At 38.5% G+C, this 20,145-nt stretch overlaps 1 protein-coding gene across 1 annotated transcript in view; it reads right to left on the bottom strand.

The window, feature by feature from the left end:
* LOC109228896 overlaps nt 16,797-20,145 on the bottom strand; it is a 14,193-nt gene continuing 10,844 nt past the window's right edge. Inside the window, exons 15-17 of the mRNA XM_019394145.1 lie at nt 19,827-19,941; nt 19,270-19,370; nt 16,797-17,215 (exon numbers count right to left, since the gene is read on the bottom strand). Of these exons, the coding sequence (XP_019249690.1) occupies nt 17,129-17,215; nt 19,270-19,370; nt 19,827-19,941 (303 nt within the window). The 3' untranslated portion in view covers nt 16,797-17,128. The remainder of the gene's footprint in view (nt 17,216-19,269; nt 19,371-19,826; nt 19,942-20,145) is intronic.

The raw sequence follows: 20,145 nt of genomic DNA, 5'->3' as shown, positions 1-20,145 counted from the left end.
AAATCTGGCAACCCAATTCTTAGTAAAATGATCATAATATCCTCATACAATATCCAAATTTGACGATTCTTTTTGCTATGACTCCGTAATTACGATACGGATCTAATGCTTCAATCAAAATAGAAATCGGAGCTCATTTGTTCAATGTTGTACCATTTATGCTTGAAGAAACGACGTTGAAACATAAGAAAAACGAGCGCAACACAACCCAAACCTATCCGAAACTCACCTGAGCCCCTCGGGACCCCGTCGAAACATACCAACAAGTTCCATATCATAATACAGACCTACTCGAGGCCTCCAAACACACATAACAATATCAAAACGACGAAATGCACCTCAAATCAAACTTAATGAACTTTCGAACTTTCGACTTCCAAAAACTCACGCTGGAATTTATCAAATCAACTCGGAATGAACTCAAATTTTGCACACAAGTCCTAATATATCATACGGAGCTACTCGTGCCCCAAACTACGAGCGAAGTGCAAATGCTCAAAGTGACCGGTCGGATCGTTACAATTAGGGTTCGCATTTGCGACCAATTTATAGCAAATGCGATTATTGGGATTCTGAGAAAAGTTCGCAATTGCGACCTCCTTCTCGCAATTGCGATGTTTGCAACTGCGAGCAAGATATCGCAATTGCGACATCTGCAGCTGGGTAAAATCTGAGTTAGACGGGATTTTTCTCATTCTTTCAAATTTTCAACCCTAAAAACCTTAGAGGCAATTTTTCCAAGATCTCTTCTTCCCGTTGGTAAGTGATTCTAACTTGCTTTCTTTCAATTATCCATTACATTTCATAAGATTTCAACCTAAAATCTAGGATTTTCATCGTAGAAATTGGGAATTTGGGTAGAACTAGGGATTTTTGTAAAATTAGAATTTAGACCTCAAATTGAGGTCGAATTTTGAAACAAATTATATAACCGGGCTCGGGGGTGAATGGGAAATCGGGTTTTGGTCCGAATTTTGAATTTGGACCAAGCGGGCTCGGGATTTAACTTTTGTTGACTTTTTCATTGACCTAAATTGGACCTCTTTCATTCGTGGGTAGTTCCTAAGGCTTATTGTGAATCATTTGGTTGTTAAATTTCTAGATTTGATTTATTCGAAGGGTTGTTTTAAACGCAAAGTCGGGGTTGAGCTTTCAGGCGATTTTGGAGCGAGGTAAGTGTTGAGTTTAACCTTGATTTGAGGGAATTAGGAACCCCCGAACTATGTGCTATGTAAAATTCATGTGTTGCGGCGTATATGCGAGGTGACGAGTGCTTATATATCGTCGAATTACTTGTTCTTTTTATTTCTGCCTTTCCTTGATTATTTCCTTCTATGCCTTAACTGTTATGTGCTTTAAATGCCTCACATGCTTTATTTGCTACTTGTTAATCATTATTTCTCGTGTTAAAAATATTAGACCCTTCCATGCTTTCATGACTCGCTTCTATTTGCCTTAATTGACTTACTTGTACCTTTTAATTGTCATTTATTGGACTTGTCTTGCCGTGTAATATTACATATGTGGATTCTCAAGTTGGTGTGAAGTTTCCTTTATGATTCAGCTTCATATTTATCAATCATAGAGGTTCTTGTGATTTGAGTTGTTGATTTGATTGTACTCATTAAATATTTGATATTGATATGGCAGGATCGGGTTGCACGCCGCAACAGGTAAAATAAGAGTGGATTGATACGGAAATAATGGTAAATTTGTACTGATATGGTGGGATCAGGTTGAGCGCTGCAACAGGTGAAATAAGGGTGGATTGATACGGTGAAATAAGGGTGAATTATGATACTGATTTGGTTATATGGTGGGATCGGTCTACGCGCCACAACATATATTTATTTATGATTGTTGATATTGTTACGGCAAAATAAGGGAGGATTGTGTTGTACGGTGGGATTGGATTGCGCGCCGCAACAGTCTATGTGTTCTATTTCCGTTGTGTTGTGTTGGTTTTTGGTATTTTTCATACGGGACTCTAAGGATTGGTAATTCTGACCTTCACTGGCTTTCTTTGAGGATTGAGCTATTTTCTTTAGTTAACTGCCTTATTTCGTCCCGTATTTTCCTTCATGTCTTTATTTTATACTACGTACAGGTTATAGTGTAAGTGACCCGCCATAGCCTCATCACTACTTCGTCGAGGTTAGGCTCCGCGCTTATAGAGTACATGGGGTCGGTTGTACTCACACTACACTTTGAACTTATTGTATAGATTTTGGAGTCGGTCCAGCGGCAGTGATTAGCGTGCTCGGGTTGGCTAGTAGTATGGAGACTTGAGGTACAGCTGTTCGGCATCCGCAACCCCTAGAGTCCCCTTTCCTTTTCATTTAAATTTTCCTTCATACAACTTTATGTTTTACTCAGACCTTTATTTGTACTATTCTAGTAGCTCATGCACTTGTGACACCGGGTCCAGGGTTTTATTAGATATTTCGATTTTTATGATTTCCACACTATACCTTAGATTATTGCAGTTATTTCAGCTTCTTTTCTTATCATTAATTTGAACTGTTGAAATTGGATAAATTTTTTTAACGTTGGCTTGCCCAGCAAGTGAAATGTTAGGCGTCATCACGATCCCGAAGGTGAGAATTTCGGGTCGTGACTGATAAGCAACTATTAGATTGGGATTAATATCTTTATACAATGAATATACAAAGTCTATTACTTGCTAATCGGCTTTTTGTGTCGGATTGAGGAAGTGGGGGAAGATTACCTTTTTGTATAAGCAGAACAATGATCCCTTGCTTTATACCATATTTTCAGTTCAAATATTCGTCGGAAAATATATATATATATATATATATATATATATATATATATATATATANATATAGGGTTTTGCTAACTTACTGCATAGTTGTAGTAAATTAGCATTATAAACAATTTTGCTTTTATTTTTTTGCCCTTTCTAAAAACATTACCATCATTTTAATATCAGGGACTTTTTTCGGTCACTGTTCATCTCTATTTCTTTTTCCGACTCCTCCTTTCGGTTAGCAGTTGTACTCATGTTACTTTTCCATCATTTATCCTTAAAACAAATTAAAAATGAAAAAGACTCAAGAATTTCTACAACAATGATTTCACTAGTGCTGTAAATTGCTTCTGTTAATGGAATAATGGTTTGATTTTGATTTGATTATAAATTTTCATGTCTTTTATACTCCATAAAACTTAACAACAAATCCTAGAAAATATAAGTCATTCACAGCAAATACAAAGGAAGAAGATTTCAGTAGTTAACTTGTAGAAACTATCAAGAGAGGAGTAGTTGGATAGAAAGCAAAATTAGACTCATGCCCACCCAATTTGCGGTTGGCAGAGACGGGGGAGAGAAAAATGTGAGAGAAAGGGGGGAAATCAAATTGGGTAGAATGACAAAAATATCCATTTCACTTATGCATTGATAACATGATTATTTAAAAAAATAAAAGATGTATACAATGCTAGTGTGTGTCATATAATTAATATATATAATATATAATATCATTATATTAATATATATATATATATATATATATTATATAGTATATGAAATATTTGCAAAACAGTCGGAGCTTTTAGGTTCAATGGTTAGGCGTCTCTGTTGTTAACTCAAAGACGAGTGTTCGAATCTCATGTTGCGTTCGTTCTTTAAGTTTTGTGCCATTTTTTTGCTACTTTTTGAAAACAAAAGAAGTCGATGAGTATTGAACATTTAACCTTTTAAAACTATAAAACAATAGCTAAACCAATGAACGAAAGATAGATATGTCACTTGAGATGAAAACAAAACTCATAGTTTCTAAGAATGAATTATTTCAGCCAACTAAAAATGCTAATTTTAAAAAAAAGTACTCAGCTTCCTCTATAATATTGCAATTTCTGCAATTTATTTTTAGGCGTCTTGGTTCAATGGTTAGACATCTCTGTTGTTCACTCAAAGACGAGTGTTTGAATCTCATGCTGCATTGGTTCTTTAATTTTGTGCCATTTTCTTGATACTTTTTGAAAATAAAATAAGTTGATGAATATTGAGCCTTAAACCTTTTAAAACTGTAAAATAATAACTAAACCAATGAACTAAAGATAGATATGTCACTTGAGATGAAAACAAACTTCTAGTTCCTGAGAATGAATTATTTCAGCCAACTGAAAATGCTAATATTAAAAAAAGTACTGAGTTTCTTCTACATATTGTAATTTTTACAAATGATTTTTAGGCGTCTTGGTTCAATGGTTAGGCGTCTTTATTGTTCACTCAAAGACGAGTGTTTGAATCTCATACTGTATTGGTTCTTTAAGTTTTGTGCTACTTTTTGAAAACGAAAGAAGCTGACGAGTATTGAGCCTTTAACCTTTTAAAACTGTAAAACAAGAGATAAACCAATGAACTAAAGATAGATATGTCACTTGTGATGAAAATAAAATTACAAGTTCCCGATAATGAATTATTTCAACGAACTGAAAATGGAAATTTTAAAAAAATACTCAACTTCCTCTGCAATATTACAATTTTTGCAAATTATTTTAGGCGTCTTGGTTCAATTCTTAGGCGTCTCTATTGTTCACTTAAAGACGAGTGTTCAAACCTCATGTTGCATTGGTTCTTTAAATTTTGTGCCATTTTATTGATACTTTTTGAAAACGAAAAAAGTTAACGAGTATTGAACCTTTAACCTTTTAAAACTGTAAAACAACAACTAAACCAATATACTAAAGATAGTTATGTCACTTGAAATGAAGTTCCTGAGAACGAATTATTTTAGCGAATTCAAAATGCTAATTTTTAAAAATAGTACTAAGCTTCCACTGCAAAATTGCAATTTCTGCAAATTATTTTTAGGCGTTTTGGTCAATGGTTAGGCGTCTCTGTTGTCCACTCAAAGCCGAGTGTTCGAATCTCATGATGCATTAGTTCTTTAAGTTTTGTGCTACTTTTTGAAAAAGAAAGAAGCTGACGAGTATTGAGCCTTTAACCTTTTAAAACTGTAAAACAACAGCTAAACCAATGAACTAAAGATAGATATGTCACTTGAGATGAAAACAAAACTCCAAGTTCACGATAATGAATTATTTCATCCAACTGAAAATGCTAATTTTAAAAGAAGTACTCAGCTTCCTCTGCAATATTGCAATATTGTAATTTTTGCAAACTATTTTTAGGCGTTCTGGTTCATTTCTTAGGTGTCTCTATTGTTCACTCAAAGACGAGTATTTGAATCTCATGCTGCATTAGTTCTTTAAGTTTTCTGCCTTTGTATTGCTACTTTTTGAAAACGAAAAAAGCTGACGAGTATTGAACCTTTAAACTTTTAAAACTGTAAAATAACAGCTAAACCAATGTACTAAAGAAAGTTATGTCATTTGAGATAAAGTTCCTCAGAATGAATTATTTCAGCCAACTCAAAATGCTAATTTTAAAATAGTACTAAGCTTCCTCTGCAATATTGCAATTTCTGCCAATTATTTTTAGGCGTCTTGGTTCAATGGTTAGGTGTCTCTGTTGTTTATTCAAAGCCGAGTGCTCGAATCTCATGTTGCATTGGTTCTTTAAGTTTTGTCCCATTTTCTTGCTTCTTTCTAAAAATGAAAGAAGTTGACGAGTATTGAACCTTTAACCTTTTAAAACTGTAAAACAACAACTAACCCAATGAACTAAAGTTAGATATGTCACTTGAGATGAAAACAAAACCCCTAGTTCCCGAGAATGAATTATTTCACTTTAAAAACAGTATTCAGCTCCTTCTGCAATATTGCACTTTTTGCAAATTATTTTTAGGCATCTTGGTTCAATGGTTAGGCGACTTTGTTGTTCATTCAAAGACGGGTGCTCGAATCTCATGTTGCATAGGTTCTTTATATTTTGTGCCATTTTCTTGCTGCTTTTTGAAAATGAAAGAAGTTGACGAGTATTGAACCTTTATGTGACGACTCAAAATCCATTAAAGGTCGTGATGGCACCCACCGCTGTCAGGTCAGCCAACAATAAATGATTATCTTAATTACTCATATTAGTATTTGAAATCATAATTTTCTTTAATTACATAGTACAAAATGAGATTTACAAAGTGAATGAAAATATATTTTGCAACTACATTAATGAATAATCCGTAAGCACCCCCAAAACCCGGTGTTACAAGTGCATGAGCATCAACTAGGAAGTAAAATAAAATACAGCATCTGTCCGGAATACAAATTAGAAAGAAAAAATATAAATAACTTTGAAGGAGACGCTACTGGCTGCGGATCGTAGCATGAAATGCAGCTCACGGTAAGTCCCCGCATCATCCGCGCCTCCGCACCCAAAAGACCACCAGACATAAATATACCTGCACAAAAAATGTGCACCAAGTGTAGTATGAGTACGTAAATCAATGTGTACCCAGTAAGTATCTAGTCTAACCCCGGGGGAGTAATGACGAGGGGCTGACATCGACACTTACTAGTGGTCCAACAATATCAGGTACAGTAAAGAGATGAACAAATATGAGGCAGAGTAAATAAATAAATAAACAAGTATATTACGTGGTACAATTCTCCTCTTTAAAATAAACTCAAGCTCTCAATTAGCAAATTCCTCCTCATATATATATATATACATATATATATATATATATATATATATATATATATATATATATATATATGAACCTCACCAAATAGGTTATTATAATCCAAATCAGGAACTCACAGGTACACTGTCTTATTCCCACATATTACGCACGATTCCATGAGGATATTTTATAGGAATACCGAGGTGTACGGCCCGATCACATCATAATCTGTGCACTATCGAGGGTCGAACGGCACAAACAATAGATGCATCTATTAAATTGCCGAGGCGAATGGGCCGCTCCCATGAGAGTGTGGTACATAAATCCTGCTGAGGCGAACGGCCCGATCCTATTAGATAAGAAGCTTTAACGGGTCCTTGAACCCCACTCACGAATAAACGTGTGAGTTATAATTTTTAGGAAAATCGTTCGATGAAAACGCATAGCGCGTGAGAAATCCGTAAGAGAAACACCATTATTCTGTGGCAAATCATGAAACTCGTGAAATCCCTACAATAGCAAGTCTATCACTCTACGCATGTCTAGTCTCAAGCCGTAATGCGAAATAAAAGAACCAAACGAGCAAAGAATAATCCCTATAGTGCAAGCATAACATGGTATGAACTTAAGTCTACTCGGACAATAACATGAATCTAACTACGTACGGACTTTCGTCATCTTGTGCGTACTTAGCCCCCGCAACAAGTTACACATATTAAATATATCACCAAGAGGTAGTTTCCCCATCACAGAGTTAGCCAGGAGACTTACCTCGTCTTAAAGCTTACTTTCCGATCCACATTTGTGCTTTAAACCCTCAATTCGGTTCCAAACGACTCGAAACTAGTCAAATGTTATATAATAGTCAATATATGTTCAAAAGTTCATATCCCAGCTATTAAAGTGATTACCCAATCCCAATTAAAGAATTCCTAAAATTCACCCCCGAGTCCACATGCCCAGATTCCAAAATTTTTTGAAGAAAGTCGTTACTCATAACCTCATGAACTCAAATATATGATTTTTTATCTAATTCCATAATCATTTTCGTGGTTTAATCCCATTTTTATCAAAACTCTAGGTTTTTCATCTAAACCCTTGATTTCACTAATTTATACATGTTAATCTACCCATAATCTATGTATTTAACTCATGTTGTGTAGAAATTACTTACCTCAAATTGCTAGGTGAAAACCCTCTTCCAAGAGATGAAAAAAAGAGAGCTAAATGGCCTAAGTCCCGCATTTAATAAGGCTGTGCACAGGTCGCGGATGTCGCATTTGCGACACTTGGTTCGCAAATGCGAACCTGGGCTTCCACTGCCAAGGTCGCAAATGCGACCAAAGAGTCGCAAATGCGAACACTGTCAATGTCGCAAATGCGACTGAAATCTCGCAAATGCGAGCTATCCCAGATCAGGCTTCTTCGCAATTGCGAAGCCTTTCTCGTAACTGCGAGTTTCGCAAATGCGAATAAATTCTCGCATTTGCGATACCTGCAACACCATCAAGGAAACACCAGAAAACTGAAGCTTTCTCAACCTTCCGAACATGTCCGAAATTCACCCGAGCCCTCGGGGCTCCACACCAAGCATCCACACAAGTCTAAAAACATCATACGAACTCTCTCGCACGATCGAAGCACAGAAATAATATCAAAACCCACGAATCGGACGCCAAAACGCATGGATTAACTCATGAACTCAAAAACTTCTAAAAATACTTCCGTGCGTCCGATTCCTATCAAATCAACTCGGAATGATGCCAAATTTTGCGTGCAAGTCATAATGACATTACGGACCTACTCCAACTTCCAGAACTGGAACCCGAACCCGATATCAAAAAGTCCACCCTCGGTCAAACTTTCCAAAAATTTCAAATTTCTAATTTGGCCAAATGAACCCGAAATGACCTACGGACCTCCAAATCCACTTTCGGACGTGCTCCTAAGTCAAGAATCACCATACGGAGCTATTCCAAGGCTTGGAATCCCAAACGGACGTCTATAATGTAAAAATCCACTTCAACCCAAACTTATGAAGTTCACCTAAAATGCCAACTTTCACTATTAGGCGCCGAAACGCTCCCGGGTCGTCTAGAACCCGATCCGGACATACGCCCAAGTCCAAAATCATCATACGAATCTGTTGGAACCTTCAAATCCTAATTCCGAGGTCATTTACTCAAAAATCAAATCTTTGCCAACTCTTTCAACTTAAAGCTTCTAAAATGAAAATTTCCTTTAAATCAACTCCGAACTTCCCGAAATTAAATTCCGACCACCCGTACAAGTCATAATATCTAGGGTGAAGCTACTCAAGGCCTCAAACCGCTGAACGACGCGCTGGGGCTCAAAACGACCGGTCGAGTCGTTACATTCTCTCCCACTTAAACATACATTCGTCCTCGAACGTGCTAAGAACCGCTCCGGAGTTGTCCAAAATCACTATTTAAGACCTCGCGTACCTACTCGTGCCACCACACCCCAGTTGAGCACATTAGCACTAGCCAGTCTGAAAATCCTCCCTTTTACTTAGTCAAATAAGCCTTAGAGCTAAATTCCAACATTCGAAATCCTCCACCAGGCCTGCTTTCAGCGTACGAACACCGTTTCAGTCACTATACCCTGTGCCAAAAAAATGATTGTATACCCTTACTGAATTCACACCATGCACCGCATTATCCACATGACCATAATACATCCTCTTCTCATATAACACCGCAAGCTACACGGGACCACAACACATGTGCGAATAATCAAGCTGTCTCACAACCCACATGGCAAAATAAAGTATTACATGGAATAGCTAACGACAGAAATAACATCCAAGGCCCGAAGACTCCTCCGTAAGCAACGCCATGCTGAAATGAACATATCCGGTCTGCATAGAGCACACATGCACATTTATATCCATCCACGGACCTCAAGCCGACTATGATCGTACTGTACTGAGCTAACAACCTTTCAAGGATCCACACCCAAGAATAGCCATCAAATCCGGAACAAACTTCCACAGTTCACAACCAAATGAATAGAGCGCCCTTCAGGCATAAATTCTCACATTAGCGATAGTACCACAATCTCCATGCTTGGTGTCAATCTTTTATCAATCAAGTGACTACATGTCACACATATACATTCTTCCCGTGGGATACGCTCCCACGACCTTCCGCACCAGGTAAAAAGTCTGTACATCCATACCACCGGCCATACTAATGTTGCAAAGCAAATCGAGAATCTACAAATCAGTATACCAAGCCTCTTACACAGGACACCGATCTCATGTGATGCTAAAGACAATACCAGCTTACTCTAAACATCCGAATTCTTCCTGCTCATCCGAGTTCTCGACATTCTTGTCGACACCAAAACTACAACCTTGATCCTCAACTTCCAATTCCCATGCCACTCACTGCAACTAACATACCAATACATGAGAGGAATTCCATCATAACTCCTGATCCACTAATAGAATAAACGCTCCATCATATAGCACCCTTTCACTTAACTCATTTCAGGAGAACCATTGCAACACGCGACTGAATCCCCATAATTGTAGAAGATAAAATCCTCAATTAGTGGTCTAAACCAACATAACTCTTCCGGGATCCATCTACACATAACAGGCCATAATGCTCGAATGCCTCCAAATAAAATCATTTACGGTGGCCGTTAATACTCGCACGTACCGTCACAAATCACATGTACAACTTAACACGCTGAAGGCACTGATAATTGCCACCATCATGCCAATTCAACCATCGCTAACCGATTCGACTTCTTCTAATTTACTCTGGACTTGCCTTAGGAATAATAATAATAGCTCCATTCAAAATTTATTTTGAACCCAATCCGCGCTCATCTTGAGTGACCTTATTTCATGAGACCATGTTGTCTCAAAACCCACGAACCATCTCATACCCTCCTTGTGCGCACATTCGCATCTTCAACTGGTACACCTATTCTGATAATTTCTCTATGAATCCAAAGTTATTTTCTCCCGTTCCTCCAATGCTACACTGCAGACCAAAGATAGCATAGAACACTCCAAGCCCCTTTCATAATTTGCTGCAAAAGTTCGATGCTGAACCATATTACGGACTCAAAATCCTTAGGCACCGCACTTTAAACTTCTGAATCCACTAGGACCGTTGTTGAGAGTCACCCACTCCGACTTGGTCCCGAATGAAATCAACTCCAAGGCTCTGCTAGCACATGAATACCCTCTGAAAGAAGCACCCGGTCGAATCACTTTCCTTGTACATCACATCTATATGAAGCATAAACTCTGAGTCTTCCCGAAGCCTGAACATGAATCAAAAAGGACAAATATAGCACACATTCCCCAAATCCTTCGCTCAAATTACCACTGATGTTTTCTTTCCTTAGTCGTAATAACCTACCAATATGTCGATAACCAGAAACCTCACAAGCAGACAACCATGCAATCCAATCGTAGACGGTTGGGCTCTCCCACTTAGCTTGAAACTACAATTGCATAACCCTGGAACATATCAAGATTCCTTCTTCCTCAATTACATGATCTCGCACAATCAACCCGCCAATTCCTCTAAATCTTCCTGTTGACCATTTCATGAACGCTCTGAATCACTGGCCACATTCACATGTTCGACCTTTTACCGGATAGCCAGCCGAATTCTTCGTAGAAGCCTCGTCAACACCACGCAACCGCTAACCTGCTCACAGGAGATAGCTCACTTATAGAAATTCCATGCCGATACCTTCCAACGACGCTGCGCTGAGTACAATTACTACAAAATCAATAACCCATCCTGAGCCCGTGTTCATTCACCAGTTGTACAAGTTCGTTCACTCCTATTGACATCAACTACAGGTGCGACAATACATTACTCTCCAAATTCATGTTGCATCCCTCTTCATATCAAGCAACTCCTTGTTGTCGTATCCAAATCTTCCTTAGTATAGTCAATATTCCAAATTAAGTCCGTAAACCTAGTCATTGCCCACCATGAATCCCAAATCACTCTAAACCTTCCTCAAAGCGTGTAGCTTTTCTACCACAGAACCCATATGCTACTCTGCCACTCTCCCACTTTGGTCAAACCCTCTCCTTTAAGCAACTACTCGACTTCTGCTTCTCGAACTTGGCCTTCTAGAAATTTAACCACTGCAAGACACCTCCCACATGCCCTTCCTCATCAATGCCCAGTTATTGCCTTAAATAAAAATCCATCTCTGTAGCACTTGAACCAATTGATCTTCGCCAACTCCAAACCTCTCCGAAGATCATCTTCCTCGAGCCGTCAACATTAGGAACACCGATTCGATTCTGAACCACTGCACACCATGATCTCTGACAACCGCTTCCCCGGCACCATTTCACGATACCCTGCCCCGAAGGCGAATTGACAAAGACCATAATACCGGCGAACTTAACGCATTCAACAAGGACGACGACACCACCTCACAGATGAAAATTCCACCACACTCAAAAATATCAAGTCGCGTTACTCCATCAACCCATACCTGATCATTCATAGTCCGATTGCCTTTACTCTGTTGAAACTCTAAGCCATGAATTGAGGAATCCTTTTATCAAATCATTCCTGCCCCGACATATAGTTAAGCATCTTACTATTACATCAGTACTGTGCAATAACAACTTGTGAACATCACAGCAACCTGTGCATAGCCTCCAAACCATCAGAAATACAGCTACTGAGCTGAAATGACAGAACATCCTTTCGCAAGGCGATGACATTAGCCCAATCAAATACGCGGGGAGAAACATCCTGCACCACATCTGCAGTACCATTATAATTCCTCGATTCCCCATTGATAACAAGCGCTTCACGTCGCATAAGGTTGAATAGGAAAGAAATAAAGGCATAAGCCTCAAAGAAATCAAATCGCACGATGAGGAATCAAGAAGGGAAGTGCTCCTAACAGCCTTGTAGCCTCTCGAAGATAACAACGTCTCCGTAACGATCCACGAGACTCTACTAGACTTGCTCATGACTTGTGAGACCTAAGTGAACCTAGTACTCTGATACTATGTTGTCACGAACTAAAATCCACTAAAGATCATGATGGCGCCTAACATCGCTGTCAGGCAAGCCAACAATAAATGATTATCTTAATTACTTATATTAGTATTTGAAATCATAATTTTCTTTAACTACATAGTACAAAACGGGATTTACAAAGTGAATGAAAATATTTGTCGCAACTACATTAATGAATAACCCATAAGCACCCCAAAAACCCGGTGTCACAAGTACATGAGCATCAACGAGGAAGTAAAATAAAATACAGCATCTATCCGGAATACAAATTAGACAGGAAAAATATAAATAACTCTGAAGGAGACTCTATTGGCTGCGGATCGTAACATGAAATGCAGCTCACAGTAAGTCCCGGCATCATCCGCGCCTCCGCGCCCAAAGGACCACCAGACATAAATGTACCTGCACAAAAAATGTACAGCAACTGTAGTATGAGTAGGTAAATCAACGTGTACCTAGTAAGCATCTAGCCTAACGCCGAGGAGTAGTAACGAGGGGTCGACATCGACACTTACTAGTGGTCCAATAATATCAAGTACAGTAAAGAGGTAAACAAATATGAGACAGAGTAATAAACGAAATAAACAAGTATAATACGTGGTACAATTCTCCTCTTTAAAATAAACTCAAGCTCTCAATTAGCAATATATATATATATACATATATATATATATATATATATAATGGACCTCACCAAATAGGTTGTTATAATCCAAATCAGGAAAAAACTCACAGGTACACTGGCTTATTGCCACATATTACGCACGATTCCATGAGGATATTTTATAGGAATGTCGAGGCGTACGGCCCAATCCCATCATAATTTGTGCACTGCCGAGGGTCAAACGACACGAATCATAGATGCATCTATTAAACTGCCGAGGTGAACGGACCGCTCCCATGAGAGTGTGGTACATAAATTCTGCCGAGGCGAACGGCCAGATCCCATTATATAAGAAGATTTAATAGGTCCTTGACCCCCACTCATGAATAAACGTGTGAGTTATAATTTTTAAGGAAAATCGTTCGATGAAAACGCATAGCGCGTGAGAAATCCGTAAGAGGAACACCATTATTCCGTGGAAAATCATCAAACTCGTGAAATCCCTACAATAGCAAGTCTATCACTCTACGCATGTCTAGTCTCAAGCCGTAATGCGAAATAAAAGAACCAAACGAGCAAAGAATAATCCTTATAGTGCTAGCATAACATGGTGTGAACTTAAGTCTACCCGGACATAACATGAATCTAACTACGTACGAACTCTCGTCACCTCCTGCGTACGTAACCGCCGCAACAAGTTACACATATTAAAAATATCACCTAGGGGTAGTTTCCCCCTCACAAAGTTAGACAGGAGACTTACCTCGTCTCAAAGCTTACTTTCCGGTCCACAATTGTGCTTTAAACCCTCAATTCAGTGCCAAACGACTCGAAACTAGTCAATTTTTATATAAAATAGTCAATACATGTTCAAAAGTTCATATCCCAACTAATAAAGTGATTACCCAACCCCAATTATAGAATTCCTAAAATTTACTTCCGAGCCCACATGTCCGGATTCCGAAAATTTTCGAAGAAAGTCGTTAGCCATAACCTTATGAACTCAAATATATGATTTTTATCTAATTCCATAATTATTTTCGTGGTTTAATCCCATTTTTATCAAAACCCTAGGTTTTACATATAAACCCTTGATTTCACTAATTTTTACATGTTAATCTACCCATAATCTATGTATTTAACTCATATTGTGTAGAAATTACTTACCTCAAAGTGATAGGTGAAAACCCTTTTCCAAGAGCTCCAAAAATTGCCCAAGAGATGAAAGAAAAGGAGCTAAATGGTCTAAGTCCCGCATTTAATAAGGATGTGCACAGGTCGCAGATGTCGCATTTGCGACACCTGGTTCGCAAATGCGAACCTGGGCTCCCACTGCCAAGGTCACAAATGCAACCAAAGAGTCGCAAATGCGAAATTGTCAAGGTCGCAAATGCGACTGAAATCACGCAAATGCGAGCTATGCCCAGATCAGGCTTCTTCGCAATTGCGAAGTCTTTCTCGCAAATGCGAACAAATTCTCACATTTGCGATACCTGCAACACCAGCTAGGAAACACCAGAAAACTGAAACTTTCTCAACCTTCGAAACATGTCCGAAATTGACCCGAGAACATCCACACAAGTCTTAAAACATCATACGAACTCGCTCGCGTGATCGAAGCACCGAAATAACATCAAAACCCACGTCGCCAAAACGCATGGATTAACTCATGAACTCAAAAACTTCTAAAAATACTTCCACGTGTCCGATTCCTATCAAATCAACTCGGAATGACGCCAAATTTTGCGTGCAAGTCTTAAATTACATTACGGACCTACTCCAACTTCCGGAACTGAAATTCGAATCCGATATCAAAAAGTGTACCCTCGGTCAAACTTTCCAAAAACTTCAAATTTTCAACTTTGGCCAAATGACCCCAAAACGACCTACGGACGTCCAAATCCACTTCCGAACGCGCTTCTAAGTCCAGAATCATCATACGGGGCTATTCCCAGGCTCGAAATCCCAAACGGACGTCTATAATGTAAAAATCTACTTCGACCCAAACTTATGAAATTCACCCAAAATGCCAACTTTCACTATTAGGCGCCAAAACACTCCCGGATCATCCAAAACCCGGCCCGGACATACGCCCAAGTCAAAGATCATCATACGTATCTGTTGGAACCTTCAAATCCCGATTCCGAGGTCGTTTACTCAAAAATCAAACCTTGGTCAACTCTTTCAACTTAAAGCTTCCAAAATGAGAATTTCCTTCTAAATCAACTCCGAACTTCCCGAAATTAAAATTCGACCACCCGTACAAGTCATAATACCTAAAGTGAAGCTACTCAAGGCCTCAAACCGTTGAACGACGCGCTAGGACTCAAAACGACCGGTCGAGTCGTTACACTTTAACCTTTTAAATCTATAAAACAACAGCTAAACCTATGAACTAAAGACATATATGTCACTTGAGATGAAAACAAAACTCCTAGTTCCTGAGAATGAATTATTTCAGCCAACTGAAAATGCTAATTTTAAAAAAGTACTCAGCGTCCTCTGCAATATTGCAATTTCTACAAATTATTTTTAGGCATCTTGTTTCAATGGTTAGGTGTCCCTGTTGTTCACTTAAAGACGAATGTTTGAATCTCTTGTTGCATTGGTTCTTTAAGTTTTGTGCCATTTCTTCGCTACTATTTAAAAACAAAAGAAGTTGACGAGTATTGAACCTTTTAACCTTTTAAAACTATAAAACAACAACTAAACCAATGAACTAAAGATAGATATGTCACTTGAGATGAAAACAAAACTCCTAGTTCCTGAGAAATGAATTATTTCATCCAACACAAAATGCTAATTTTAAAAAAAGTACTTAGCTTCCTCTGCAATATTGCAATATCTACAAATTATGTTTAGGCATCTTGGTTCAATGGTTAGGTGTCTCTATTGTTCACTCGTCTTGTGCGTTCGAATCTCATGCTTCATTGGTTTTTTAAGTTTTGTGCCATTTTTTTGAAGAAGGGGTCGCCAGTGACGATATCCGAATCTGAATCTTATAGTAATAGCAGCAGCCATGGCGGGCGAAACAAGATATAGAGCGTCACATAGTCAACGACCCCTCCAGCTTTTGCTAATTAGAACTCCAGCAATCATAAGTGGTTCTTGCGCTTCTATCGTTTCTTTCTGGAGTTATACCTTTAAAGGCTCTGAATTCCAGCACCAAGTATTGGGATTTCACATGTAGGGGAGTTTTTGAATTCTACTATAGTATATTGGAGTTTCACTTGTAAGGATTTAGAAATCCAGCACCGGTTGCTGGAGTGTGTTAGAGGTATTTTTTTTCCATAACTATTTCCGTACAAAAAATGTGGCTAATGTTTAATAGCAGGTGTTAAAAATGGTTATTTACCATTTTTTGTCTAAAACAAGACTACGCTACTGGCCCTTCTTTCTCAACCATGGCATCTCCACTCACAATGAAAATTTTACCCTAAAAACAAAAGCAAATGCAGTTTGACTAAAGTCCTGACATGACTACGTTGCAATGCATATTATCTATCAACGATCTATACTTTCTGCAAAAAAACTTTGCCTTTACATAACAAAGGCTTCTATCAAAAAGAAAATAGATAGTAGATTCAACATAGATTCATCTAAACAAGCTCGAAGTTCAAGCATTTAACAATTCAGCATAAAGCATTCAAACATAAGCAGTTAAACCTCTTGGATTATATCTTTGGAAATGTAGAAGGCTAGTGAAGTCGAGTAGCTACACCCAACTTAAGTAGTTTCCACCAAATGCCTAGACATCTAGTTTACCATCTTTGATGCTGATAGCCTACAGAAAGGGGGACTTTTTACAATGGAAGTCACAATATCCCGCTAATTGATCCACTAGACTACTGTGGTTTAACATCTTATAGATGACATACAAAGGCTGAAAGTAACACTTGTAGATAGTATCTATGATGTCGAAAAGACTAAAATCTCTGCTCCGTCATCACTGTAGGTTGAGCTTCAGAAAGCCTTCTTCCAAAATAAGGACCTCTTCTGATAGCTTCCTCCAGCTGCAGAAAGATCACAGCATTATATTACAAATGTAAGAAAGCACAGTCAACAGGACGTGAAAAGGAAATGAAAATGAAGAATCCTTGATCAAACCAAGACTTACGTCACTGGGCTCTCAGTCCTCGGTCATATTAAAAGACATTTACTTGGCTAAAAGATCGTGTTTAATGAAGATTTAACATGATCTTCTGTAAATCATATCACATTCCTCTCATTCTCCATTTGCTTTTCCCAGAAAAAACAATTTTCTCTTGCAGTGTAACACTCCGTAAATTCGGATTAGGTGTGGATGTTTTAAATGAACATTGATGTTACATTTAGACATGTGAAGTCCTATCGGATGAGAATGGATGAAAATAATTGTTTTGGAATCAAGATGGAAAGTGAGGTGCATAAGATTTCGATAAAATCGACTAAGTTTATAGAAGGTCTATTTTCCATCCCGATTTCGTGAAAATCTGTTAGGAATTTGAGAAAACTTAAAGTAGTATAGTTGTAGTCCTTTGAAATATATTTCCAATGATATATTGTGGAGTCCGAACGGATCTCTGTGCAAAAAGTCATGTGTATTTACTGGACAATGCGCAGTCTGCGTGCTGAGCTGCGCGCCCAACTGTCCAGCGGGCAGCGCACTTGTGGAAGTACCACTTGCTGCGCGTTCAGGTGCGCGGTTGGGCCGGTCAGCTACGTGGAAGCGCACCCGGAAAGTCGTTTTAAAAGCCTTACCTCATTCCCTACTCCCCAAACGGTTCTATACAGTATTCCAGTATCATATAACTCGGTATGATTCAGTATTTCACGTATTGCAATATGATTCTCAGTTCCTGATTTCAAATTCCTGAATGTTGAACACCTGTATTTGGGCCCGAGGCCGTAGTTTATGCTCTATGCATCTTTGGGCCTGAGGCCGCAGTTATATATACGTATACTTGGGCCCGAGGCCGTAGCATGTGTACATACATATTGGGCCTGAGGCCACAATTTATTTATTCAGATAAACAGGTGGTTCATCATTTAGAAGAGGGAGTTTTCATATCTTTACTTCCTTGTTCAGTTCAGTTTCAGTTTCTGCATTTACAGTTCTTTCTTTCAGTTGCTTTACATACCAGTGCAATTCAAATGTACTGACGTCCCTTCCGCCCGAAACCTGCATCTCGTGATGCACGTAACAATTATAGTTGACGATTCAAAACGCTAGGATTCTCGTACCAGCCATTTTGGTGAGCCTCAGTTCTTTCGAGGCATTATTACGATCTTTCAGTATTTGCAGACAGACAGTGTTTTCAGTACTTCATTAGAAGCTTCATAAACTAGAATAACAGTTAGACAGAGTCAAAGGCTTTTCATGTTAAGTAATGTTGGCTATAAACATGTTTCAGACTTATATTAGTGCTTTCGCAATTAGATTTATATCATTCAGACTTTCAGTATATCAGGCATCAGCATGTCTTAGTTTATCTTCCGCATTCAGTATGTTATGTTATCACATGTTGATTCAGCCAGCCAGTTGGTTCGCTCGGTCGCATGTAGTTAGGCACCAGATATCGTGTTACGTCCAGCGTGACATGCAGATACCTTTGTGGTTTGTTTTAAGGAGCTGCCTACAACCATATTATTTGACTTGATGTTACTTTACTAGAATACTAGTCCATTCCACTAGACCACTACCGTCCATTTCAGAAAGGAATTTAGTCCAACCTTCTTTTATTCCTACAAATAGGGTGGGGAGAAAGATGAGGGATGCATGCACTTTGCATTCAGTTTCACCTAGGCTAGTCCTAGGTTGCCAAAGAGCTAGTCTCATTCTTAAGTTTTCCATGCAGTACTTACACAAAGAAAAGCAAAATGCAAAAATAGATTGGACATCTGACATGTTTGTCTATATCTATAGAACATAGGCATAAATAGGACTAGTAAATACAGGGGTGAAAATAAGGACAAATCAGAGTTCTATAACAGGGAACTCCGTGATAGAGGACCAATTCGATCTCTGCAAACCATAACCAAATCCGTATAAATTTGGACACAAGGATATAAATCAGGAAAGACACACCTTTGTAGCTACACCAGACAGTGCATTGTCAGCGATCAGCTTACTAGATGAGGTGAAAGCCTTGTAGAGTGACTGGCAACATTTGTGTCTAGCTTCCATACCTGAAATTTAACCAACTTACTGAATCTTTCAACAAGAACATGTACTATGCGAAGTAGTTAAGAGTTATAAAATAGTATATAAAGATTTAAACAAGGATGCATACAACATCAATTAAGACCTAAATGAGGATGATCTTTCAATCTCATCTGACAAAATTCCTACTCAGCCAGGTGATTTAAAAAATCAATTGTTGACAATGCCACTTCTCTAGCAGGGGATGAAGAGATAAAAAAAAATTGAGAAGATAAAAGTTAATACACTAACTTGCAGTTATATGGGCCAGCATAATGTTGAATGAGAAACACAGTAGCACAAAAGTCAGCTAGGTGAAGACACGGCCAATAAGAGATAATGCCGAAAAAAGTGTCATCAAATGACCGCATTTGGATACGCAAATAGCAGATATTTGTACTGTTTGCGTACTATTAAAGCAAATTGGATATTAACACACATACCTATCTTGTCTGTCTCTGTAAAAGTGTCAGTTGCTATATTTATTATTTCTTGTCTGGAGGCAACCTCCATCAGGCACCAAGGCCGCATCACCAACGCAGTTATCACTCTATAGCCCTGTAAAATATAAGAAGAGACTGACTTTTTCTAGCTGTGTGAGGCTAAAGAAAGGAATAAAAAAATTCAGGTTATGAAACCAAAGTTGATTAACTCCTATGGTGTATATTTAAACCTGCCTTAGAAGACCCAACCTTCATTTCTTTCCTTCTTTTCTATGTTTAGGTGTGTGTGTGTGTGTGGGGGTGGGGGGGGGGGGTATCG

Source organism: Nicotiana attenuata, chromosome 7 (genome assembly GCF_001879085.1).
Source record: "Nicotiana attenuata strain UT chromosome 7, NIATTr2, whole genome shotgun sequence".
In the NCBI taxonomy this organism is placed as follows: Eukaryota; Viridiplantae; Streptophyta; class Magnoliopsida; order Solanales; family Solanaceae; genus Nicotiana; species Nicotiana attenuata.
The sequence above is the reverse complement of the archived record's forward strand: the minus strand, read 5'-3'. Positions and strand labels throughout refer to the sequence as shown.